The sequence below is a fragment of the Rutilus rutilus genome (assembly GCF_951802725.1).
Source record: "Rutilus rutilus genome assembly, chromosome: 2".
In the NCBI taxonomy this organism is placed as follows: domain Eukaryota; kingdom Metazoa; phylum Chordata; class Actinopteri; order Cypriniformes; family Leuciscidae; genus Rutilus; species Rutilus rutilus.
The window spans coordinates 53,411,115-53,436,496 of NC_140210.1; the positions used below are offsets into that span (position 1 = coordinate 53,411,115).

Consider the following 25,382-nt stretch of genomic DNA (forward strand, 5'->3'; position numbering starts at 1 on the left):
ATGCCTACGTGTCACAGAAGTGAGACTGGAGTTACTGACGACTCGTTTAGGGGCTTCAGAGTCGATTCTTTCTTTTGGGAGACAGTAACTTATTTATCGTGCACTTTCGACTTCAGATCTTTGCAGACCGTTTACATTCACCGACAGCTCTATTACACACTGCATGAGAGGAATATTCAAACAAGCATAATAGAGGCACTTTAACTAACTAACTAACTGAAGTTTCCTGTGACTGTAGATCAAAGACACTGGACGTCACTGTAATCCAGAGGACAAGGACACAGAAACAACAGTGGTTTACATCAGCTGTGTTTCCTCAACCAACACCACAACACAAATGAGCTCATCTTCACTAATAAGCCTATTATATAATAAACATTCATAAACATATTAAGAACCACGAGAAATCTTCATCCTTCTCATCATTTTCATTGTTGTACTGAAATTGGGTCCTCACCAATCTCATTTTGACTTTTCCATTCATAATTCAGAAAGACCAGATTCATTATGACTTGATTATGGTCTTGTTAAATGTACACTGTTAACCCTTGCTGTAAAAAAAAGGCGTAATTCAGACAGTATCATACCATTTTCCATTAAAACAGTAATATACCGTAGAAAACAAAAATAGCCTACAGGAATATACTGTAAATGAACAGTGCTCAAAATCGACACTCAGAGGTTTTCCCAATCACACCCTATACCCTCATTCACTATTCCCTACATTAGTTCACTAATATAGTCCACTTGACAGAGTGAATGTAAAGAAGTGAGTGAATTGAGAAACTGATGAACACCTGATAAGCAGAATCACTGAAGGACAGAGAAACAAGAACAGAAAAAAGAGAAACACAAGAACTACAACTGACTTCCAGCAACACTGAGTGTGAAACCAGTTTACAAACCAGTTTACGATTATTTCTTTCATACATGTACAAAAGTTCTTGTTGAGAATTAACAAAGATTTAGTTAATAATAAAATTTGTTGTCACCATAATGGAGATCAGTATTTGCTTTAGTTGGTCTCTTGTCTCTTGACTTCTTACCTTTCATCTGTCTCTGACTGCTGTAACAGTGAGTTTATAAAACACATTTGTTATGGCAAGAAAAAGTCAAGAGGTAGTTTATAAGGTGTTTTTATTCTTTTGTGATGATGTCTCAATCATCCTGGATATGTCTGATTTTCAGATTTTTAATGTATATATTCATTGAAATTATGGTATGTCATATTTAGCATAAATCTGTGTATCTACAAAATGAAATCAATATTTCTGTTATCAGGTCTTCTGAAAAATAACAATCATATAGTGCATTCAATTTTATTTTACTCCTGCTTGACTTAGACACACACAGATATCAACAATCAGCACATGAATCTCAACAATGGTGAAAAGTTTAATGTCGCAATGCATGCTGGGTTCCAGGATAATATAAAACTCCCAGCATGCACTGCTGCATGAATAAAAAAAAAATAATAATTATTGCCACCATTGTTGAGATTAATGTGCTAAATTGTGATATCTCTGTGTTTCTAAAAGACAGTGTAGCTCTGTTTTTTTTGGTTTATGCATGATGTGTTAAAAAAAAAGAGTCACAGTAATTTATTGCTGTAGTTTCACAGGGGTGCTAATGTAACACTTTTGATCAAAGATAAAACTCTGAATGAATAAGAATTAATTCCTTAGTGAATGAACAGGCAATATGATGATTTTGTCATCATAAGAATTACAACCACAATCATTCATAAACTGTGTGCGCACAAGTGTGACTTGCAAAAACAGCTCAAGCAGCAAAAGAAAAATGAATGTTTTAGCATCAGCATCCCAACTAAAGCAAGCACTGATCTCTATAATGGTAACTTCAAACAAGCATTTTCAATAACAACTTCTGTATGACAGAAATAAAGTCATACTGGTTAATAATAAGTGTAATAATGTGTAATGGCTGGAAGTCAGTCGTAGTTATTGTGTTTCTCTATTTTCTGTTCTTGTGTTTCTCTTTTCTTCAGTGATTCTGCTTGTTAACAGCAGGTGTTCATCACTAATGCTCAACAATCACTTACATATTCCCTTAATTATCTCACTGCAACACTGTCTCAATGTTACTTTTACTCTTTGTAGTGTGGATTTTCCTGTGGGGTTGAAAGGGTTAACAGAGCAAGATAAAAAGACACACCCACAGAATGTATTTTAACAGTAATAAACTGTAAGTTATAAAACAGGTATATACTGGCAACACTGTTGCCAGTAGTTTACTGTAAAATGTAATTTTTTTGGGTCACCATTGTGCAGAAGAGTAGAGCCTGTGCTTCAGTCCAGGAGAAGATCTACAAACATTGATGATATGCTGCATGTTGCTTTATTTAACAGGCGGTGACTGTGTAGTTGCTGGTCCAGTGGAAATATTTTTGTGTTCAATAGTTTTTTAGTGGTCTCAAATGAAAGAAGTTCACAGTTTTACTTTGCTCACATTATTAATGCATTATAAATTTTAGTTAATACATTTAAATGACAGTTGGTCAATTTAAGGCAGTCGGTTTCTGCAAGTGTGATTAGTTCATTTGAATTAGAATTTAGTGCATTTTTACAGAAACAAACTAGACTACAGTAAAGAACTGTACAATTAACAGTATTTTACTGTAAAAAAAACCCGGTAAGGTCTAACAGTGTGTTTATAGCATTAACAATTTCTTCAAATTCTAACTCCCTATCAAGGTCCAGTCTAGTCTCTTCCGAAATAGTGGGAATGTTCAATCCATCTAAAAAGATATTTTGATTAAAGGGGCTTGCGGGAAATTCTGATTGATATAGAGTTTCATAAAATGACACAAAGATGTTATTCATTTCTCCTGGATCTGAAGTTATTTTCCCTTCACTATTCTTGATTTCATTAATGGTTCTTTCTGAAGCTAATTTCTTAAGCTGCCAGGCTAATAATTTACTAGGTTTCTCCCCCTGATCATAAAAAGTTTGTCTCAATTTTAATATACTATTTTCGGCTTTTAATGAAGAGAGTTCCTCATATTCCGCTTTAAGGGCTAATAGTTTTTGTTTAAGTTTTTTAAATTTATTAAATTTAGAGCTGGTATAGCTAATCATTTGGCCCCTGATAAATGCCTTAAAGGCTTCCCACCTAATAATTGGAGAAGTCTGATCAATATTTGTCGCGAAGTATAAATCAATTTGTGCACCAATAAATTTTATAAAGTCAGAATTTCAGCGTAGCTCCGGCTGCCCGGCTGCTGCTCTAGCTGCTGATGTGGATGAGAAGGCGAGGGGTCATGCTGTGTCTTCCAGGGGGAAACACAGGGCCTGTCGTGGGGTTCCTCCGGTCAGAGGTGAAGGGGTGGTGTTTTGAGGGGTGTCCCTGCAGTGGCTCTATGGGGTGTCCATGAGGTCGCTGTGGTGCGCTGGAGCTGCGGTTGAGTGCGATGTCCTTCAGGGTTTTGGCGAAGATGGGGATTGCCCTTCTGTGGAGATGGACATGGTCGTAAAGGCTGCTGAGGTTCAGTGTGGGGTGCTGAGCCAGGTGTACGTTGGGCATTAGCGCACAGTCTCTGGATACTCTAGCATTTATATACCTGATGGTGTCTGGGTGGAAATCAGAGCGCAGTAGCAGGGTGGAGAGGATGATTTTGGAGTTGGGGAAGTTGGAGGTTGCCTTCTCTGTCACATTAATGAGTCACACTACTCTCTCTCGCTGAGCTCTGAGGTCGTTGGTGCCGGTGTGGATGATAATGTGGCTGGGGGAACCCAGCTGCTCTTCACACAAGAGCTCCAGGGCCTTCTGTGTGTTTGGGCACCATATTTTCTTTATGTTTGTTCGTGGAAACAGTTTCTTTTCGTCGCTGAACTTGCCATTGGAGTCCATGAGGAGTATAATCTGAGGCTGTGACTGCCTGCAGGAGTCGGATGGAGGAGGGCCGCTGGGCTGGGTCTCTGTGGTCGCTGGAGGAGCCGTCTCCTCTGAGCTCTGCTGTTCTCCTCTCTGTGTCGGCTGCTTCTCCACAGCTGACTCTCTGTCCTCTCTCAGCTTTCTCAACTCTTCCCTCATTACAGACAGCTGACTGTTGTACTCCTCTCCCTGGTTTTTCATTTCTTGGGTTTCTTTCTTAAGGATTTCTATTTCTTTCCTGTAATCTGCTTCTTTCTCTGTTAGATCAGTCTCCTTCACTGCTCGATGCATCTCCTCTCTCAGCTGCACCAGCTCCAGCTCTATCTCCCTGAACTTCTCCTTCATGTCGCTGATGATGCTGTGCAGAAGGGAGATCTCCTCACTGTCGTCCCTGGACTGATGGCTGGAGGTCGAGGTGTCTTCTGCACTCTTCTGTGTATTAGGGCTGATCTTGCTCAGCTGAGCTTTCTCTTTAATTTGGAGGAAATCTTTTTCAAATTGTTTCAGCTTCCCAAAAAAAGGTCAGAGAGAAAATTAAAGCACCGTGGTACAACAATACTACGCATGTTCTAAAGAGAGAAACCCGTATTTTAGAGCGTAAATGGAAACAAACTAATTTAGAGGTCTTTAGAATCGCGTGGAAAGACAGTATGTCACGTTATAAAAAGGCCCTAAAAGCGGCCAGGGCTGAGCATCTCCGCAAACTAATAGAAAACAACCAAAATAATCCAAGGTTTTTATTTAACACCGTGGCTAGACTAACAAATAAACAGACATCACCCGAACAAAATATCCCGTTACAGTTCAGTAGTAATGATTTTATGAAGTTCTTCACTGAGAAAATAGAAAGCATCAGAACCACAATTGTAAACGTTCAATCTTCAGTTGCGCCTTATAATTCAGCCTTAATTATCACCCCGCAAGAACAATTACAGTGCTTTACAACTATAGAACAAATAGAGTTAAATAAACTTATCACTTCCTCTAAAACAACAACATGTTTATTAGATCCGATACCAACTAAACTACTGAAAGAAGTGTTACCTGTAGTGGAAGAGCCTCTCCTTAATATTATTAACTCGTCTTTATCTTTAGGTCATGTTCCAAGAACATTTAAACTGGCAGTTATAAAACCTCTCATTAAGAAACCACAATTAGATCATAATAACCTAGCAAATTATAGACCCATTTCAAATCTTCCATTTATGTCTAAAATATTAGAAAAAGTGGTGTCCGCTCAATTGTGTTCTTTCTTGCAAGAAAATGATATCTATGAGAAGTTTCAGTCTGGTTTCAGGCCGCACCATAGCACTGAAACTGCGCTCGTTAAAATCACAAATGATTTACTTTTAGCTTCTGACCAAGGCTGTATCTCAATACTAGTTTTACTTGATCTTAGTGCTGCGTTCGACACTATAGATCACACAATACTCTTAGATCGACTACAAAATTATACTGGTGTTCAAGGACAAGCATTAAGCTGGTTTAGATCATACTTATCTGACCGCTACCATTTTGTCTATTTAAATGGAGAAAAATCGATCATAACTCCAGTAAACTATGGAGTGCCGCAGGGATCTGTGTTAGGCCCTCTATTATTCTCAGTATATATGATGCCACTTGGAAATATTATAAGGAAACATGGAATTAGTTTCCATTGTTATGCTGATGACACTCAAATATATATTTCATCACGGCCAGATGAAAACGCTAAATTATCCAAATTGACAGAGTGTGTTAAAGATATAAAAGATTGGATGACGCGTAATTTTCTTTTATTAAATCCAGACAAAACAGAGGTACTACTTATCGGTTCAAAAAACCGCCCACAAAACCTCTCGCAATACAACTTTAATATAGTAGGATGTCCTGTTACTTTATCCTCTACAGTAAAAGACCTGGGTGTTATACTCGATTGCAACCTGTCTTTCAAAAATCATATTTCATATGTTACAAAAACCGCCTTTTTCCACCTTAGAAACATTGCTAAGCTACGTAATATGCTATCAGTTTCTGATGCAGAAAAGTTAGTTCATGCATTCATGACCTCGAGACTAGATTACTGTAATGCTTTATTAGCCGGTTGTCCTGCATCCTCAATTAACAAGCTACAGTTAGTCCAAAATGCCGCCGCTAGAGTTCTTACTAGATCAAGAAAATATGATCATATAACACCGATTTTATCATCACTGCATTGGTTACCTATAAAGTTCCGTATTAATTGCAAGGTATTGCTACTGACTTATAAAGCCCTAAACGGCTTAGCTCCAGTCTATTTAACGGATCTTCTATCGCCCTATAATCCATCGCGCTCTTTAAGATCACTAAATTCAAGGCTTTTGGTCATACCTAGGATATCCAGAACCACCAAAGGAGGGAGAGCATTTTCACATTTAGCTCCAAAACTCTGGAATAGCCTTCCTGATAGTGTTCGTTGCTCAGACTCGCTCTCCCAGTTTAAAACTAGATTAAAGTCGCATCTCTTCAGCCAGGCATTCATATAATATTTTTTAATCTTACAGTTCAAATTACAATCCGGCCTCTAGTTAATAAACGCCAGAGGAGAACTGGCCCCCGACTGAGCCTGGGTTCTCCCAAGGTTTTTTTTTCTCCATTGGGTCACCTGATGGAGTTTTAGGACACTATTAGGTCACTTGATGGAGTTTTTCGGTTCCTTGCCACTGTTGCCTTTGGCTTGCTCAGTTGGGGATATTCTGGGGATATCTAATTTGATTTTATCAATAAATTCCACTAGAAACAAACCTTGTTGTATTATTTTAATTTAATACTGTGAAGCTGCTTTGATACAATCTGTATTGTGAAAAGCGCTATACAAATATACTTGACTTGACTTGACTTGACTTCCCCTGAATCATTACAGTCCCATTTTTATATAGGTTAGCTGTTATCGTGACATCTGAATCTGGATCATCTCCTTCTTTAATCTGCAGTTTCCATCCATTACTGATGCCCTTTCTGATCACTGTGGGGTAATGTTGTCTGATCGCTGAGTGCCAGGCTTCTGGGTCTTCTGTATAGAATATGATGTTACTGACCTCTCCGGTCCTGTACAGGTCTGAGTACAGGCTTTCTGGACTGTTCTTTAGGAGATTTTCTTTGTGTCTTTTCTTTAGGATCTCATTGGTAGCTTTGGATGGGTATGTTATGAGTATTGATTCTGTCATTGTTCAAATATTCTGACAGTTGCTGGCAGTTGGTTGTTGTTGTTGTTGTTGTTGTTGTTTTATGAATATGGTAATATCCACTGGAGTTAGCCCTTTAACTGTAGCTTAATTTGTTCAAACTCAGTTTTTGGGCAAATCTTTTCCCCCAAACAAAGGTAGTTGATTGTAGATATTTTGTATTATATCTCTACTCACTTAGAGTTCTTCTTTCTTCTCTCTGGTGGCAGTTTTGGGACCTTTTAGCCTTCTGTCAGTTAGTTGTCTGCTAGTTGTCTTCTGCTGATTTTTTCTTGATGGATTTAAAGTCCTTTTGTAGTTAATATGTTGCAGAAGGTCTTATTTTGTAGAATTGTATCAAAACTGATTGTCTGTCTTGTCTTAAAACAACATTTAAAAAGCAAAAAATCAGGAGCTCATTTTCTTGCTGCTGTTGCTGAATGGAATCTCTCTCTCTCTCTCTCTCTCTCTCTCTCTCTCTCTCAGGGGAAGTGGGCGTCTCTGTCACATTCAGCTCTTCATGTTAAACATGTAACCAGGAAAGAAACACTCAAAACTCTTCTGAACACACATCGAGAGCTTCAACTGAAGTGGAGTTTTTTTCAAATTAAGTCTGTTTACTTCCTACATTTAAAGGGGTTACATCATTTTTTTCTATCAGCTCAGATTAGTAGGTTAATGTTATCGTAAGTTTAGCTACCATAGTGACATAACGTTACTGCATTCTTCCTGTTCGGGAATACAAAGCTTCATAGTCAAATATGTATGAGGAGGCGTATAGCTTAAACCCCTTGTCCATTTTGGTGACAGGAGTTTTAGATGTCAACCTGCATCTAGAGTAAAACAGTGCCATATCCAACGTAGCAGCGGACCTGAACCGGATGTGGTGACACCTTTTTCGCAGAATGCGGAAGTAAGTTGCGTATAGAGCCTATTATGTGGTTTTGTTTCATTAATTCAGTGTATACTTTTTTTTCTTGATTTACACCGAATGAATGGTGGGGTACATTGTAACATGTGAGGGGCATGTTGTCACACCACCTAATCAAAAAATTATCCAAGACAAACAAAAATATTTTCTACTAAAATACAATCATTAACTTTTTCATATAAAATATGGCATTTTTTAATAATTAAAAATAAACTATTTTTTGAATTTGACAACGAACACACTAGAAAACACAGCTATACAACATAGTTCAAAACATAATAATAATTAATAATTTCTGAACATTGACTCTCAGTCATTATTCACCTTTTTCTTGTGGTTTATCAATAGAATTCATAAAAGTATAAAATAGAATAGAATAGAATAGAATAGAATAGAATAGAATACAATATCATAGTTCTAATAGGGGCTCATTTTAACGCAGTGTGACAACATGCCCCGCCTGCACAACTAGGATTTAAACCCTGCGAGTGTCTTCTGCAGTGTGAAGCATTAAAGAACCACATCAACTGTTCAATAACAGATATAAGATTAAAATAATATCAAATTTGTCTAATTTTAACACACACAAAAAAAAAAAAATATATATATATATATATATTTTTTTTTTTTTATTCTCTTTTCATGGTAATGCAACACGAAATGCCACAACAACAATCCAACAAACACAACAAAAATACATTCCATGACAAGAAGAACAGGAGTAGGATGAAGAAAAAAAAATCTTATAAACTCCTACCCCATTCTTATAATAAGAAAGTTACAAATTAGATGGCCTCACCGACATGAAAGAAACAATAATAATAATAACAACGACAAAAAATAAATAAAAATAATAATAATAATAATAATAATAAAATAAATGAAAAATAGCCCAGACCAGATGTAATCTACTTTCAATTTTAACAATTTTCCCTTTTTTTTTTTTTATACTTTTATACTAATTTTTTATATAAAAAAACAATTTTTAAAACACCATAAATAATTAAATCATTGTTCAGTGATATCTTCCCTCTTTATTATTATCTCTCTGTCTGTTTCTCTCTCTCTGTGTCTGTCAGTGTCTCTCTCTCTCTCTCTCTCTATCTCTCTCAGGGGAAGTGGGCGTCTCTGTCACATTCAGCTCTTCATGTTAAACATGTAACCAGGAAAGAAACACTCAAAACTCTTCTGAACACACATCGAGAGCTTCAGAAGAACTGAATCTACTAACAACAGAGAAGATCATTTAATAAGAGAGAAGAATGAAGATCATCTGGACTTTCACTCTGCTGATGATTCCTGGTAAGAATCTGAACTCAGAGTAAATCATGAAAAACAGCACAGAATTGATGAGGAGAGTCTTTAACTTCAGTTCATGTTGTTCTATTGACTGTTGAAGAAAGTTCATTTCTGTGTAAATTAAACTGTTTTAATGCTGGTTTGTTGTAGGTGTCGTGAGCTTCATTAGTGTGACAGGATATTCTGGAGGCGGAGTCACGATCAAATGCAAATATGATGAAGGATATTCAGATTATATAAAGTATTTTTGTAAAGGTGAATGGTCAGAGTGCATAGATCTCATCAGGACTGATATTAAAGATGAATGGGTTCAGTCTGGAAGATTCTCTCTGTATGACGACACAAGTTCAGAAGTCTTCACTGTGACCATCAGAGATCTGAGTGAAGAGGATTTTGACACGTACTACTGTGGAGTTGATAAATATGGAATAGATTTATACACTGAAGTGAATCTGGAGGTTTTAACAGGTGAGTAACTGAGACCCTCAAACTCATGATGATCTCCACAACATCACGATACTCAACACTGACTAATTACTGCCGTAATAACACATGTGAAACGCATCAACAACCTTGTTGTCTCCCGAAGTAAGATTTAATTTAATGGCATTGATAAATGTTGCAGCAAAGTGAGCAAAAATGTGTTAATATTGAGAACAAAATGATAAATTATCTGGGTTTGTGTTTTTCAGGTCATCAAATCAGGACAGTGAGAGGATATTCAGGAGGAAACATCATTATAAACTACAAATATGAGATTCAAGAAGAGAATCCTGTGATATACGTCTGTAAAACTGCAGCAGATCAGTGTTTTACTGTAATAAACACTAACAGAAGAGCAGGATGGAAACATGACAGACGATTCTCCGTTCATGATGACGGATCTGCAGGACTCTTACTTCTGTTTATCAGAGATCTGAATGAGAACGACTCTGGAGAATATAAGATTATAGTCAAAGTTTCTGAAGATTACAGTTTCTTCTCTGAGTTTAATCTGGACATTAAGAAGGGTGAGCTGCTTTCAGTCATTTATGCATTATTTGACAGAATCCATGAATATATCTGGTGATTGTAACATTGCTGCACTTTATCTGGATCTTAAACAGAGGATTGTTGTGTGAAGAGCATCAGTCTATCAGCTTCTGCAGGAGGATCTGTGAACATCAACTGCAAATACCCACAATCCCACATTCATGATGTGAAGTTTCTGTGCTGGAGATCTGGAGCTGATCTCTGTGCTAAAGAGACGTCTGTGAAGGAGAGCAGAAGATGGAGGGATGAGGGAAAGATCCGGCTGTATGATGACAGAGAACAGCAGCTCCTGACGGGAAGCATCAGTCATGTGACTGAAGAAGATTCAGAATACTGGTGTGGAGTTCAGTCTGATCAAGGACACAAGATCTTCATCACACGAGTCCTGATCAATGTTAGAGGTACGGATGATTTTCTCAGTGATATTAATCATAATGCAATTAAGAAATAATTAATTTCGTTTTACTACAGTGTTTGGCATTGCAGCATTAGTGTGTTAGATTGGACACGTATTACTGTATTTTTTTAACTGCAGTTTAACAGTGCTCATCAGTCACTCTGATATACTGTATTATTCAGTGTGAAACCACAGGCTTCAGTTCTGGAAACTCAAACTAACAGCTCACGGTTCTGTGTCTGTGTAAAAACATGAAACATGAATTCTGGGTAATGGATGTGTGAATGACATCAGTAACAAGTATCATGAGAAAAGAGATGTCAAGTTATCTGTGTGAAAAAAACATCCTTTAGAAATTTATTGTTTTATTGTTTTATATACAGATGTTTTAGAAACAACATCACCACCACCACCATCCTCCTCCTCCTCATCCTCATCGTCCTCCTCACCATCATCCTCCTCCTCCTCCTCCTCCTCATCCTCCTCCTCCTCATCCGTCTCATCAGTTGAATCTCCACAGCTGAGAATGTGTATAAAATGATTATTTTAAAGGACACACAGATGTGCAGTAAACAGGGTCCAGGATGAACACTGAGAACTCAATAAGACACAGACTGTGTGAACAGATGTTCTTTAAACATTTTATGAAGATTATATTTTTCCTCTTTTTTCCTGCTTGCTGCAGTTGCTCTCTTGTGGATTGAACTCTTAACACATTAGCACATGATTTTCTGTAAAGCTGCTTTGAAACAATATTTACTGTGAAAAGCGATGTAAAAATTAAAACGCCTACACCTTAATAACTCTTATATTGTTTTCTCTGTTTCCAGACTGAGTAAAGTAAGCAAGTGTTGTGTAGATCAAGAGGAGATTATATTCCTAAATTTGTGAATATACTGTATATGCATTGATGTTAATGTACGTATGTCATATGTGATAAGGTTCATTTATTGTTATTGTTTGGGAAGATATATATATATTTTTTTTTTTTAATTAATCTAAGTGAATAAAGAGTTGTTAAAAGTCTGAAAGTCTCTCTCTCTCTCTCTCTCTCTCTCTCTCTCTCTCTCTCTCTCTCTCTCTCTCTCTCTCTCTCAGGGGAAGTGGGCGTCTCTGTCACATTCAGCTCTTCATGTTAAACATGTAACCAGGAAAGAAACACTCAAAACTCTTCTGAACACACATCGAGAGCTTCAGAAGAACTGAATCTACTAACAACAGAGAAGATCATTTAATAAGAGAGAAGAATGAAGATCATCTGGACTTTCACTCTGCTGATGATTCCTGGTAAGAATCTGAACTCAGAGTAAATCATGAAAAACAGCACAGAATTGATGAGGAGAGTCTTTAACTTCAGTTCATGTTGTTCTATTGACTGTTGAAGAAAGTTCATTTCTGTGTAAATTAAAGTGTTTTAATGCTGGTTTGTTGTAGGTGTCGTGAGCTTCATTAGTGTGACAGGATATTCTGAAGGAGGAGTCAACATCACATGCAGATATGATGAAGGATATACAGACAATAAAAAGTATTTTTGCAGAGGTAAGAGACCAGATACGCTACAGATTGATGAATGGTGCTCTGATATCATCAAGACTGATATTAAAGATAAATGGTTTAATGCTGAAAGATTCTCTCTGTATGACGACAGAAGTTCAGCAGTCTTCACTGTGACCATCAGAGATCTGAGAGAAGAGGATTCTGGGACGTACCAGTGTGGAGTTGATAAATATGGAATAGATTTCTACACTGAAGTGAGACTGAAGGTTTTAACAGGTGAGTAACTGAGACCCTCAAACCCATGATGATCTCCACAACTTCACGATACTCAACACTGACTGTAATTACTGACGTTCACATGTGAAACTCATAAAAGACGCAATCAATAACAATGTGTCTCCTGATGTAAGATTTACACTCATAATCTTGATTTGCATTCATAAATCCTGCAGCAAAGTGACGGATATGTGTTCATATTGAGAACAAAATGACAAATTCTTCTTTTGTGACTGATTTATTCTTCATTTCATTCTATAAATGTGACCACTCTAATACTGTTATACAGTTATAGTTATTTGTTAATTTCACATTAATATACTCATTACTGTTCAGTGTCTCTGTCAGCATCCACTTTTTTTTTTCTTCTTCTTCATTCTACTGCAGAATGTTAAAGCAAGACCTGGAGATTTGGATGTGTAAACGCAGTTTTTAGTTCTGTGTGTTAATCTCGTATTAGTGCAGTGTTGGATGTTGCAACATTAGTGTGGTAATTCAGACACAGTATTACAGCTTTTAACATTAGTTCAGGTGTGGTCATCTGAGCGCTGTAGAAGTGCAGCTTTTAGAACTGCTGTGAGTCATTTTACCACACTTTTACTACAGTTTAACAGCGCTCATCAGTCACTCTGTTATACTGTATTATTCAGTGTGAAACCACAGGCTTCAGTTCTGGAAACTCAAACTAACAGCTCACGGTTCTGTGTCTGTGTCAGCAAACATGAATTCTGGGTAATAAATGTGTGAATGACATGAGTAACATGTATCATGAGAAAAGAGATGTCAAGTTCTGTGTGTGAAAAAAAACAACATCCTATAGAATTTTTACAATTATTATTATCTATCTATCTATCTATCTATCTATCTATCTATCTATCTATCTATCTATCTATCTATCTATATATATATATATATATATATATATATATATATATATATATACAAATATTTCCAGGAACACCACCACCACCATCGTCAACACCAACAATATCATCATCAACAATATCATCATCTTCATCAACAACATCATCATCACCACCATCATCATCTTCATCATCTGCTTCTTCTTCCTCATCAGTCAAAACTTCACCGTTCACAGGCGTTTCCACATCAGCAGGTGATCTTGTGCTGAAATACAAACATGTGATCAATGGGTAAAGCTTGTGAGGAGGCTGAAATATATTATTAAACATAAAAATAAGCTATATTTTCAACTCTAAAATAAATAAATAATATCACAATAATAAATAGTTAAAAAAGGAATAATAACTCAATCATTGTAGTTAGCATACTGAGTTGAATCTGCATTTTGGTGCTTTGTAGCCTATCAAGAAAACAGCGGTGTCCACGGTGTCCTCAGAGGCTCAGATGCCGGGAGTCTATAGAGACTCTCATGTAGTTCTCTTACGAGAGGTCTCTCGTACTGCGTAAGAGTATCTTACGGTAGGGGAAAATCCTTTTTTCCGCGAGATATTGAAGCCAAAAAATTATCCTTAATTTTGAATAATGCAAAACGCGTTGCGGCAGCATACAGACAAAGGCAAGACGGCTCGCGCGCCTATTGGCTGTTCTGCGGCAACTGCAGCAGCCTATCGAGCGAGGCCTAGCGTGACGTCAGACCCAATGAGGGTGCTTCGTGCCTGCTGCGTCACGTCCCGCCGAAACGGGCGTGGCCTAGGCCTATAAATACGGCTCGCAGGCAGCTGATATCTGATTTTTTTCATCCTTCAAGCGAAGCACACGCATCGCTGGATCCGGAGTGAAGCCGCGCCGTCTGAGGAAGCCTTTTCAGCGGGACGAGTCGTCACTGAAGTCGCTGGCCGCGCCGCCTTCAATCGCCTTCCCGCTGCGCTATCCGGCGCTCATATCCTTTACACTCTGTGCTGTGTGTGTGTTCGCCGCTGCGACACACACTTACTAAAAGAGCTTGCGTCTTTTTAAAGATGCCTTCCTGGCGTCAGGCAGTGAGGATTGGGCGAGTTCTGAGGATCTCGCGCCTCCTGCCCGCGCTGCGTCAGGTAAAAGAGCGAGCATTGAGACAGAGCTCATGCGTACTCGCACAGGCCGCTGCGAGCCTCGGCCTTGAGTGGTCTACGCCCGAGCAGCCTGCTCACAACCGGCTGGATGGCTATTTTCTGCCCGGGGAGCGCGTTTCGCCTGCGTCCAGACCAGCGCCTTTTCTTCCTGAGCTTCACGAAGAAGTCGCTAAGTCCTGGGGCGCCCCCTACTCAGCTAGAATGCGTCCTTCTGTTTCTTTGGCATTCTCCGCCGTTGACGATGCAAAGAACAGAGGTTACCATTCGCTGCCGCCGGTCGAAGAGGCGATAGCAGCCCATTTATGCCCGCCCTCCGCTGGACGGCGCGCTAAGCTGGCGCTACCCTCTAAAGCTTGCCGCACGACGTCATCCCTGCTCCGCCGCGCTTTCTCCGCCGCCGGGCAGGCTGCGTCAGCGCTGCACACCATGGCAACGCTGCAGATTTTCCAGGCCGATCTCCTCCGAAAGCTGGACGAGAAAGGGCCCGATGCAATCTGCGTGCCAGACTTGAGAAGTGCTACAGACCTCGCTCTCCGCGCTACTAAGTCTGCTGCACAGGCCATAGGACGGAGCATGGCCTCTCTCACCGTGACTGAGAGACATCTGTGGCTAACGCTCTCCGAGATGTCTGAGTCAGAGCGCGCCGCGTTCCTCGACGCTCCGCTTTCTCCCGCTGGCCTCTTTGTATCTTCCGTCAAGGATTTCGCGGAAAGATTCGCAGAGGTGCAGAAAGCGTCACAGGCCATGAAGCACTTCCTACCGAAGCGCTCCGGTTCTGCAGCAGGCCATGCGAAACCGTCTGCTCAGAGCTCACAGCCTCAGCTTCCGCCCACCGCTGCCACTTCGCAGCGCCGACAGGCCCAAAGCGCGAGACCGCGCTCTCACTCATCCAGCCGCCGCCCCGCGCCGCGTGGTCCACGGCCTAGGATTGCGGTGAAGCTTGAGGCTCCGAAGTCGTCCTAGCACGCCTAGGAAAATGACAGTGTTCAAGTCCCGCTGCGGCCGGACCTCCACCAAAGTTCATCGCTCGTCCAGTTCCAGAAAATGCGACTGGTCCAGTGTATTTTGCAGTCAACAAGCCGGTCCCACTGCCCACTTGCCTGCACACAAATGCCGTTTTCACGGCTACCCAGATAAATCCCAAAAAGAGTGTATTTTCTGGTGTCCCGGCCACGGCCGATGGTGTTATTTGTGTAAACAAAATGCCCACTGCCCAGTGCCCATTCCTACACACAAGCACAGCCCGTCACACAGGGCTCGCGCACATAAAATCGACTCAGATCGATTGCGCATTAAACTTAGAAAATGTGCCCACTGCCCAGTGCCCGCAAACACTACGTTCTACATGTCCCAAGGTTTCTGTAAAAACGAAACCAAGATGCATTCGCTCTGCTCAAGCGGACAATGCTCTCAGTGTTGCAAATGTGCCCGCTATCCTGCGCCCACATCCACGCACAGACATGTTAGTTCCTACGGGAATCGCCCAGCCCTCCCCCTCTCGGTTGACGGCCGCAGAAGGGTCGAGCGCGGGCTGTTATCAGCGCGCCCCCTGCCTCAAATGTCACGAGCGCGATGCTTATGCACACCGAAGCCTCTCTGTCGCTGACCGAACAGAGCGCGCTTCGCATTCAACCCCTAGCTATCCATGCATTTCTGCATGGGCAAAAGCTCCTGGGGTTTCGAAGTGGGTGCTAGACATAATAAAAAGAGGCTATTCGCTACAGTTTCGCCGACGCCCTCGCCGCTACACGGCGTGCGTTGAAACCACGGTAAAAACAGAAGTAGCACATCTACTTCGAGCCGAAATTGTGAAACTATTGAGCAAAGGGGCCATAGAGCCCCTTTCTCAAGCTCAAAGCGAAGGAGGGCTATACAGCAGATACTTCCTGGTACCGAAAAAAGACGGGGGTCTCAGATCCATACTAGATCTAAGGCAACTGAACAAAGTGCTTGCAAAGCGACAGTTCAGAATGCTCAAGACCAGAAAATTCGCCGAGGAGATTAGTTTGTGTCAATAGATCTGAAAGACGCGTATTTTCAAATACAGATAGCGTCACGTCACAGGCGATTTTTGAGATTCGCCTTCGAGGGCCAGGCATATCAGTACACAGTCCTGCCGTTCGGCTTATCCCTAGCACCCCGTACATTTACGATGTGCATGGATGCAGCGCTCGCACCCCTCAGACTACAGGGCATGCGAGTACTGAACTACTTGGACGATTGGCTGATTTTAGCTCAATCTCACTCGGAGCTCATAGAGCACAGGACCATTTTACTCGATCACCTCGAGAATCTGGGTCTCAGAGTCAATTGGGCAAAAAGCTCTCTGTCTCTTGGCATCAGGTCACGAAACCTGTACAGGCTAACAGAACGCCTCCTGGTGTGGGCTCAATGCAACCTGCGCTCGCTGAGAGCGGCGCATGTGCCAGGGCTCCTAAACATAGGACCAGACAGACTGTCCAGGAACAATGTTCCGGCAGGCGAATGGTCTCTACACCCACAGACAGTCCAACTGCTGTGGAAGAAATTCGGCAGAGCGGAAGTAGACCTGTTTGCGTCTCAAGAAAACGCTCACTGTCTGGAATTTTTCTCCAAGAGCAGGGACGCGCTGGCTCATGTATGGCCCCGCCGCCCGCTCTATGCTTTTCCCCCTGTCTCTCTCCTGCCGCAGGTGATAGAGCGAATCAGGGAAGAAGGATGCTCAGTACTGCTCGTAGCGCCGTTCTGGAAAAACCAACCTTGGTTCCCAGTTATGATGCAGCTAGCGAGCACTGTCCCGTGGCCAGTGCCGGTGAGGAGAGATCTCCTCTCTCAGGCTTACGGCTCGATTTGGCATCCTCACCCAGAGCTGTGGTCCCTTCACGTTTGGGCCATCAACGGGTACCCGCTGACCTCCCAAAGGGAGTGTTAACCCCCTGAGGTCGGCGGTATCGCCGGCGATACCAGCTCGCTTTTTTTTTATCAGTGTAAAAGAAACTCATAAATACTCTGTTGACTTTGATTTTCCATAGGAGTTTCATACATCAATCGATTCTGTTAAATGTGTATTATTTTTCTGTATACTCACAATAAAAACAAAGTGTTGTGCTTTTCGCCAAATTAAGAAAAATAATCACGGAGCGAGTTCTGCCTTCTCTCTGTCCGTGTAGTCCATTCTGAAACGCGTCCGAAAATGAATCATAACTCAGCGAATACTTCTCACACAGGCACGTGATATATGTCTTTATGAAGCTTGAAATCTCTTCTTTTAAATGAAGTAATTAATAAAAAAAACAAATGTTTTCAACTCATGTAATCCGTTTGAAAGCAAGGAGAGGTACCGTTCCTTCTGCCTAATTATCTCTATAATGAACTGAGGCCGCCCCGCCCCCGGCGCTATTGACATGGTAAATAGTTTAGGTGATCTATGCTTCGCACCCGCCCCCCGATCAATGCCTTGAAAACACGAAGTTTCATCAGATCAGATTCACTGATAGTTCATCGCGTTTAGAGAGGATGGCGCGTTTCTCCGGTAAAGACGCTCTTCAGATGATTCTGGACAGCGAGGAATAACTCACCTTGGCTTTTCCTCAGAGGAAGATTGTAACTCAGACGAACGGCAGCATGTTCAAGAGCGAATTGATCACGCCGAGTAAACACCGAGTTTTCATGTGAGTAAATACGTGAACTCAAGTGGTCTAGTGGTAGAACAATTGCCTAGTGTGTCAGAGGTTCTGAGTTTGAATCCGCACTCATAGTTTTTTTTTTTTTTGTCAAATCAGATTATGTTTATCAGTGGTTGTATATCAGGCAGAGACATGTGTGTGTGTGTATTTTGTTTTGTAATTTCACTGGAACGAAAAGAGAGTCTCCACAACGGATTGAAGCGCGCGTCCGAGTGAAGACTGCGCGAGCCTAAAACAAACACAGTATCCGCGTCTGACTCGCGGGAATCCACGGCGCAAACCTGTGAGGGGCTGTGTTTTCTCGTTTATATTCCTTTTAGCATTTTAGCATTTATATTCCTTATAATAAAAATGAAAGACCTATGTTACAGACATATGAAAGACAACATTTCGTTGATTAGTTTTGGATAGATTATACATTTTTACTGTAAAATATCTGCCACCTCAAATAAGCTTTTATTTGCCAATTTTTTTGTCAAAAATAATCAAATAATCAATCAAATCCTTAACTTTGAAATATGTATGATAAAATGTATACTTTAGTTTGTACAAAGAAAGATTACACTTGAATTGTTTTTTATTTAAATATTTACAAGGTAGATGTAAACAAACTATTAAAAGGTAAGTATAAGCCTTTTCTTTAAATAATTTTTATTGTGTTTTATTAGTGACAAATTTGGGGAGAAGATAAATATTCCAAAACTGAAAATACAGTATGAGAATTAACTGCACAATTACATGTTTTCCTTGGCTATTATAGGCCAAATTGCAAGCACAATATGTGGAAAAATAAAAAAGAATTGAGATGCTTCCAACTGTTGCTCTTGCATTCTTGTGGCTCAGTGACTCACCTGAATGAATGGCTCATTAAGTATGCGGTCCTCAGGTGTGAACCACTACATATGCATGATCTGTGACGCCCACTCCGCATATGGCCTTTCCAAACAGAAAGTGCTTTGCAAAATTCAAATCAATGTATTGTGTTATGTGAAGGATTAGGCAGGGTGATTTTCACATAATTTTGAAGAAAAAACACTAGGCGATGACATCCATTAGACAAAAGTCTTATTGGCACATATTTAGTGTGTGTTTTGTGGTCTTATTTCAGAAACTTTAGTTTTTAGTTTTTTCAATAACCACGCATAAACATTATTCTCTCAAAAATGCAGACATGTACATTCTTGTTGCTCACATATTATGGTAGCCCTGTTTGTGCTAAATAGTGTGTAATTTTTTTTTGCCATTACTATGTTTATAAGCAACTGAAAAAAGCACAAATGTCAGGGCATGTCAGAACATCTCAAGGACCCCAAAAACACCTCAGACCCCAGAGGGTTAAACACAATCACGCAGGCTAGAGCTCCGTCTACGCGACGCCTCTACTCCTCGAAATGGTCAGTGTTTTCCAGCTGGTGCGCAGCTCGGGGAATGTCACCCCTAAACTGCGGGGTGGCGGAGGTACTCTCCTTCCTACAAGAGCTGTTGGACAAGGGCAGGACCCCTTCCACGCTCAAAGTATATGTGGCGGCTATAGCAGCGTTCTCAAGAACAACGCTTGGTCAGTCAATAGGAAGGAACGATTTAGTTATTCGCTTCCTCAAGGGAGCTAAGAGACTGAATCCTCCCAGACCTCCCTCAGTTCCCGTATGGGACCTTTCTACGGTGCTGGAAGCCATGAAAGGGGGCCCATTCGAGCCGTTGGAAACGATTGATCTTAAACACCTGTCTTTCAAGACGGCGTTTCTCCTGGCTATCGCTTCAGTGAAGCGCATAGGGGACTTACACGCGCTCTCGGTGAGCGCGACGTGCATGGAGTTTGGGCCTAATGACTCAAGAGTTATACTCAAACCTAGGCACGGCTATGTTCTTAAATCCCTCAACACACCGTTTAGGGCGCAGGTCATTTCCCTGTCAGCCCTACCGGTCTCTGATGAGGAGGCAGACGCGAGCTTCCTTTGCCCAGTCAGGGCATTAAGAGCTTATGTGTCTCGCTCGTCTGTTTTCAGGCAGACAGAGCAGCTCTTTGTTTCATTCAGCGGGCGTTCTAAGGGACTAGCCGCATCGAAACAAAGCCTATCCAGATGGATAGTTGATGCTATTGCGCTAGCATACGCTTCCAAGGGCATGCAATGCCCGTTGGGTGTCAGAGTGCACTCCACGAGAAGCATGGCTTCATCGTGGGCCTGGTCAAGTGGGATTACCTTGCAAGATATTTGTATGGCGGCAGGCTGGGCCTCCCCGTCTACATTTATTAGGTTTTACAACCTAGAGGTTCCCGCCTTGCAGGCCAGGCTGCTGTCGGTCTAAATGACCAGTATTGCCTGCCTGATGCTATCAGGTTCAGAATACTGCGTCCACTGAGCACAGCTCACTAAGCGACCGTGCATTAAACATAATATGGGCAAAGTATATAAGACCCCTCTTTTCCCATCAGTGCAGGCCGTACCCCGCCCTGTCTGTATGATGTATTCCGCGTCTAAGTGACGCAGCTATATGTGAGAGAGTGTGGTCCCCACACTTGATATTTGGGATATGGCCATTGGGATACTTTTTGGGCTATTTCTGACTGGCCATTGGGCTTTTTTTGTAACACAGACGTGGCAACCCTGAAATCCAGTATCATGATCTGGTCAATCCTACTCCAAACATTATTATCTGATCTGATATTTGATCATATTCTCAGATTATTTCTCCTGTGTTTTCAGGCTGTTCTCTGATCGTTCCTCTGGTTCTGGTTATTCTGGTTCTGATCATCGCTGGACTCTTATTCCTGTTTCTCTGTAAGAAGTATCAGTCTCAAGGTAAAACTCTTCTTAACTTCTTTAGAAGCAGAAACTCTTTATTTATACTGAGATTAAAACAGACAGATTTCATGATTTATTGATTCCCACTTTGCGTCGCCACCTATAGGCTGCAACGAGACATGAGTAAAAGAGATATTTGATATTTGATGAACATTTATAAAAGGCACAATTGTTGAAATGTGATATACACTAATGTCATTGATTAAAGGACGCTTGTTTTTGGCAGGTGGTGATTCGTCATCTCAGACTGGACCAGGAAAACATAAAGTTGTGAGTCCAGTTACTGTATAAAATGTTTAATTTAATGTCTAATGCCTTCCATCCTTACATTCTTAAGAGCTGTAAATAATTTCTCTGTCTCTCCTCAGGTTTCTCACACTGGTTGCGATTATGAGGAGATTAAAGACACTCACAAACAATTACCCACAAACCCCTCTGATTCTTCTGACACTGTTTATGCCACTGCCCAATTACCCACAAACCCCTCTGATTCTTCTGACACTTTTTATGCCACTGCCCAATTACCCACAAACCCGTCTGATTCTTCTGACACTTTTTATGCCACTGCCCAATTACCCACAAACCCCTCTGATTCTTCTGACACTTTTTATGCCACTGCCCAATTACCCACAAACCCCTCTGATTCTTCTGACACTGTTTATGCCACTGCCCAATTACCCACAAACCCCTCTGATTCTTCTGACACTTTTTATGCCACTGCCCAATTACCCACAAACCCGTCTGATTCTTCTGACACTTTTTATGCCACTGCCCAATTACCCACAAACCCCTCTGATTCTTCTAACACTGGCTGCGTTCGAAACCGCATACTCAATGAGTAGGTACTTAATTTCAATAAGTACTTACTTAACGAGCGCTAAAAGAGTAGGTACTTTATAGCCAGATCTCGTTGAGTATGAATGAGAACCGGACATCTGCCATGTTGACGTTATCATGTGACCTACGACGCGTTATCACACGCGCAACAACGTAAAAGATTTGAACGACACGTTTAATTCATCTATCTGTAAATATCTTGATATTGATTAAACTTGCTCATTTTGTGGTCTTTTTGAAGAAACTGCTGCCCATTTTTTTTGTGATACATTTAGGGTTGATTTAAGTTCTTATATTTAACCCTACTAATGTGACCCACCGTTTTATCCTTAACGATATTTTATTTTTATAACGAAATCCCAAAATTGTCATCTCTTGAATATGTTGTTAATTTCTTTATTTTATATCCAAACATTTTCATCCATAAGCAAAAGTGGCTTACTGCTTTGTTTTCCTCTTTTTCTTGTTAAATTTAACTCTCGTTTCATCCCTCAGGCTTATAAATAACAAAAAAATGCATTTTTTAAATGTATTATATAGTTAATTAAGAAAATATATATTAAGATATTCAACCTTATAGGTTCTTTTTTCCTGTGTATAAAATCTCATATTATGTTTGCAAACCCATGATATATATATATATATATATATATATATATATATATATATATATATATATATTATATACATGCATATATATATATATATATATACCTCATAACATCAGTAACTGGACAGCCCTACCGAGAACGGGTTTCCTCAGCGTTTGTAATGTCTGCACAAAGGGCAGCTGTGCGAAGATTTGCCTTTGGAGAAAACTGTTGATTTTATACTCGAAAAATTTAAGTATCATTATTAAAAATTTATTTTACCCCAGAATGAATTGCATTGCTATCCCAACCCAAAACATACAATGATAACAACTTGTGCTGACCAATTAATTATATTACTTTTTACTGAAAATGATATAATTCAATAAAACAAACAAAATGTAATGTATGTCATTTGAAATAGCTATGCATGAATACACTCTAGATGTGTATATAGTGAACATATCTACATTTTCATTCAAACAATAAATAAAGCATTAATTAAATAATTGTATTTTATTTACTGACAACAATGAGAAATATTACCGTAATAAATTAGTAAAAGAATGAATCAAAGTCACCATCACACAATAAACAAATGCATATACAAGTCAACACATGAAACAAAGCTTTATTCAAACTACAGTCATGTATGTAGGCTACAGGCGCTGAACCCCTCATCCTTCTGCCGTCTTTCAACACAGCGGTTCCCATTCTGCGGCTTTATTCTGATGAATCAGCTGACCGCCAGAGGTGAGCCGTGCCTTCGTGCCGGAGGTCGTTGCGTGATGTGTTGTGCTTCACAATCTGAGGCAATAAGGGCAGGTGGAGTGATGGTGGGTCTTGTAAGGGCTGGTGGAGTGATGGAGGGTCTCGTAAGGGCTGGTGGAGTGATGGAGTGATGGAGGGTCTCGTAAGGGCTGGTGGAGTGATGGAGTGATGGAGGGTCTCGTAAGGGCAGGTGGAGTGATGGTGGGTCTTGTAAGGGCTGGTGGAGTGATGGAGGGTCTCGTAAGGGCTGGTGGAGTGATGGAGTGATGGAGGGTCTCGTAAGGGCAGGTGGAGTGATGGAGGGACTCGTCCATGGCACCATCTCCAGGATTCAGCTCTGGGCTCCTCGTCCTCAGTGCTCACACCAGCCTGCTGACATTTCAGATCCTACAAAAATGCACAAACATAACACTAAAGCAGTCATTTTAACAGCACAATGTCATTTGATTTCAGTATTATTTAGAAGACAAAAACGCTTTTTTTCTCACAAATGCCGCCATCATCTTTCCTTGCAGGTCCTGCTTCACCACAGAAGATCTGCAGCAAATGCACAGAAATCAAGAATCAGAAAAGTGCTGTAATAGCTCTGCTTGAAATTACAATAATTAAAATAAACTACAACTTAAGATTTAACTATTTATTCATTTCTGTAATGTCACAAAGCCTTTGATGGCAGCATTCAGCTTCATGAGCCACTCTCCACGGGATAAACACACATCTGTTCATCTGTCCCTGTAACATCCAGACAAGATTCACATTACCTCTGTGATTTATGAACTCAACACTACATTTACATGTTGAGGTTGTTTTAACTTTTTATCCAACATAAATGTTCCTCAATTTATCAACAGTAATGGACAAATAAAATAGATAACTTATGTTTAGTTACTTTATAGATTTGTTCTGCATAATAGCACACATACATCACTCAGATGTCTATCTCATATCTATTAGACGTAGTAATTCTTATAGAAGATTTTCTTGCCGGATATTAAATATTAAATAGACATTTAGTAATTGTATTTAAGATGTAGGCTATACGGTTTAAAATGTATGCAAATCCACTTTGGAGACGTATGTGTCCTTACTGGAGCTCCTCTGTTGGCTATACATAATAAAATGTGATTTACAGCAAAATCACAAATATATAGCGTCTTTACACCTTCAACAATTCAACAGTTTACTGTACAGTAGTTCAACACATGCGATCATTTGATTTGTAATACTCACATTTTTGAGTCTCGTCCGTCATCCTTTCCGTCACGTTCGAGTATGACCTATCCTTCTTCTTCTTTTTTATGACGTATCCTCTCGCGTGGCCTCCTGGGATAGAAGAGTATCCATCGGTTGAGCACTCAAAAATCTGGCCGGAAGCAGTAAGCCATCCGGGAACTTCTCGCCTACTCTTTTATGAATACTGATGTTTCGAACGTACTGCTTCCTTCACGTACTGTTTTCGCCTACTATATAGTAGGAAAGTAGGCATATTCGAACGCACTTAAGTCCGAATCTCGCGATAATTAGTATGTCACCCAGGTAATTCTCGCCTACTCTTTTGGATTCATACATACTTTTTCGCTCGCCTACTCTTTTTCCCATACTAAATAGTAGGGAAGTATGCGGTTTGGAACGCAGCCAATGTTACTTTTACTCTTTGTAGTGTGGATTTCCCTGTGGGGTTGAAAGGGTTAACAGTGTAAGATAAAAAGTCACACCCACAAAATGTATTTTAACAGTAACTAGATGTACCGCATCGCGGTACAAAATATGACCGCCGCTCAGGCCTGCACTGGCTTTCCACAAAAATAAATGACGTGGAGTAATTTGGCTGTATTGCATGTTTATGTATATACCTAAAAAAAATAATAGTATGTGCATGTCTGTCTGTGTGTGTGTGTGTGTGTATGTGTGTGTGTTTGTGTATGTGTGTGTCTGTGTGTGTGTGTGTGTGTGTGTGTCTGTGCGTGTATGTATGTGTGCGTACATGTGTGCGCGTGTGTGTTTGTGTGTGTGTGTCTGTGCATGTGGATTTGTATGTGTGTGTATGGGTGTGTGTCTGTGCGTGTGGATGTCAGTGTGTGTGCATGCTTGCGTTTGTTTGTATTCCTGCATGTGTGTGTGTGTGTGACAGTATCATCCTAAACCAGCAACCCTTCGCTCAACAGCACCAT

The 25,382-nt window shown here is 40.5% G+C and overlaps 4 protein-coding genes across 4 annotated transcripts; 2 read left to right on the forward strand and 2 right to left on the reverse strand.

Annotated features, from left to right (window-relative positions):
* Positions 1-3,536: 3,536 nt before the first annotated feature.
* On the reverse strand, positions 3,537-7,471 carry LOC311286508 (uncharacterized protein). The gene is made up of 2 exons (XM_084402720.1): positions 6,757-7,471; positions 3,537-4,401 (listed from the first exon to the last, which is right to left on the reverse strand). Exon 2 carries the CDS (start codon positions 4,237-4,239, stop codon positions 3,682-3,684), a length of 558 nt encoding a protein of 185 aa, XP_084258846.1. The 5' UTR covers positions 4,240-4,401; positions 6,757-7,471; the 3' UTR covers positions 3,537-3,681.
* Positions 7,472-9,080: 1,609 nt separating this feature from the next.
* On the forward strand, positions 9,081-11,586 carry LOC311278371 (polymeric immunoglobulin receptor-like). Its single transcript, XM_084389150.1, has 5 exons — positions 9,081-9,309; positions 9,457-9,774; positions 9,999-10,316; positions 10,413-10,739; positions 11,242-11,586. Exons 1-5 carry the CDS (start codon positions 9,270-9,272, stop codon positions 11,274-11,276), a joined length of 1,038 nt encoding a protein of 345 aa, XP_084245276.1. The 5' UTR covers positions 9,081-9,269; the 3' UTR covers positions 11,277-11,586.
* Positions 11,587-11,982: 396 nt separating this feature from the next.
* Positions 11,983-22,003, forward strand: LOC311286528 (uncharacterized protein; the record flags this gene model as incomplete). The annotated part of the gene is made up of 6 exons (XM_084402736.1): positions 11,983-12,022; positions 12,170-12,508; positions 13,464-13,625; positions 20,915-21,010; positions 21,240-21,283; positions 21,382-22,003. The coding sequence occupies 6 exons, from the start codon at positions 11,983-11,985 to the stop codon at positions 21,853-21,855; spliced, it is 1,155 nt and encodes a 384-aa protein (XP_084258862.1). The 3' UTR covers positions 21,856-22,003.
* A 1,160-nt stretch (positions 22,004-23,163) lies between these two features.
* On the reverse strand, positions 23,164-24,845 carry LOC311286110 (uncharacterized protein; the record flags this gene model as incomplete). The annotated part of the gene is made up of 4 exons (XM_084402150.1): positions 24,442-24,845; positions 23,871-23,943; positions 23,700-23,748; positions 23,164-23,598 (listed from the first exon to the last, which is right to left on the reverse strand). Exons 2-4 carry the CDS (start codon positions 23,888-23,890, stop codon positions 23,164-23,166), a joined length of 504 nt encoding a protein of 167 aa, XP_084258276.1. The 5' UTR covers positions 23,891-23,943; positions 24,442-24,845.
* Positions 24,846-25,382: the final 537 nt, after the last annotated feature.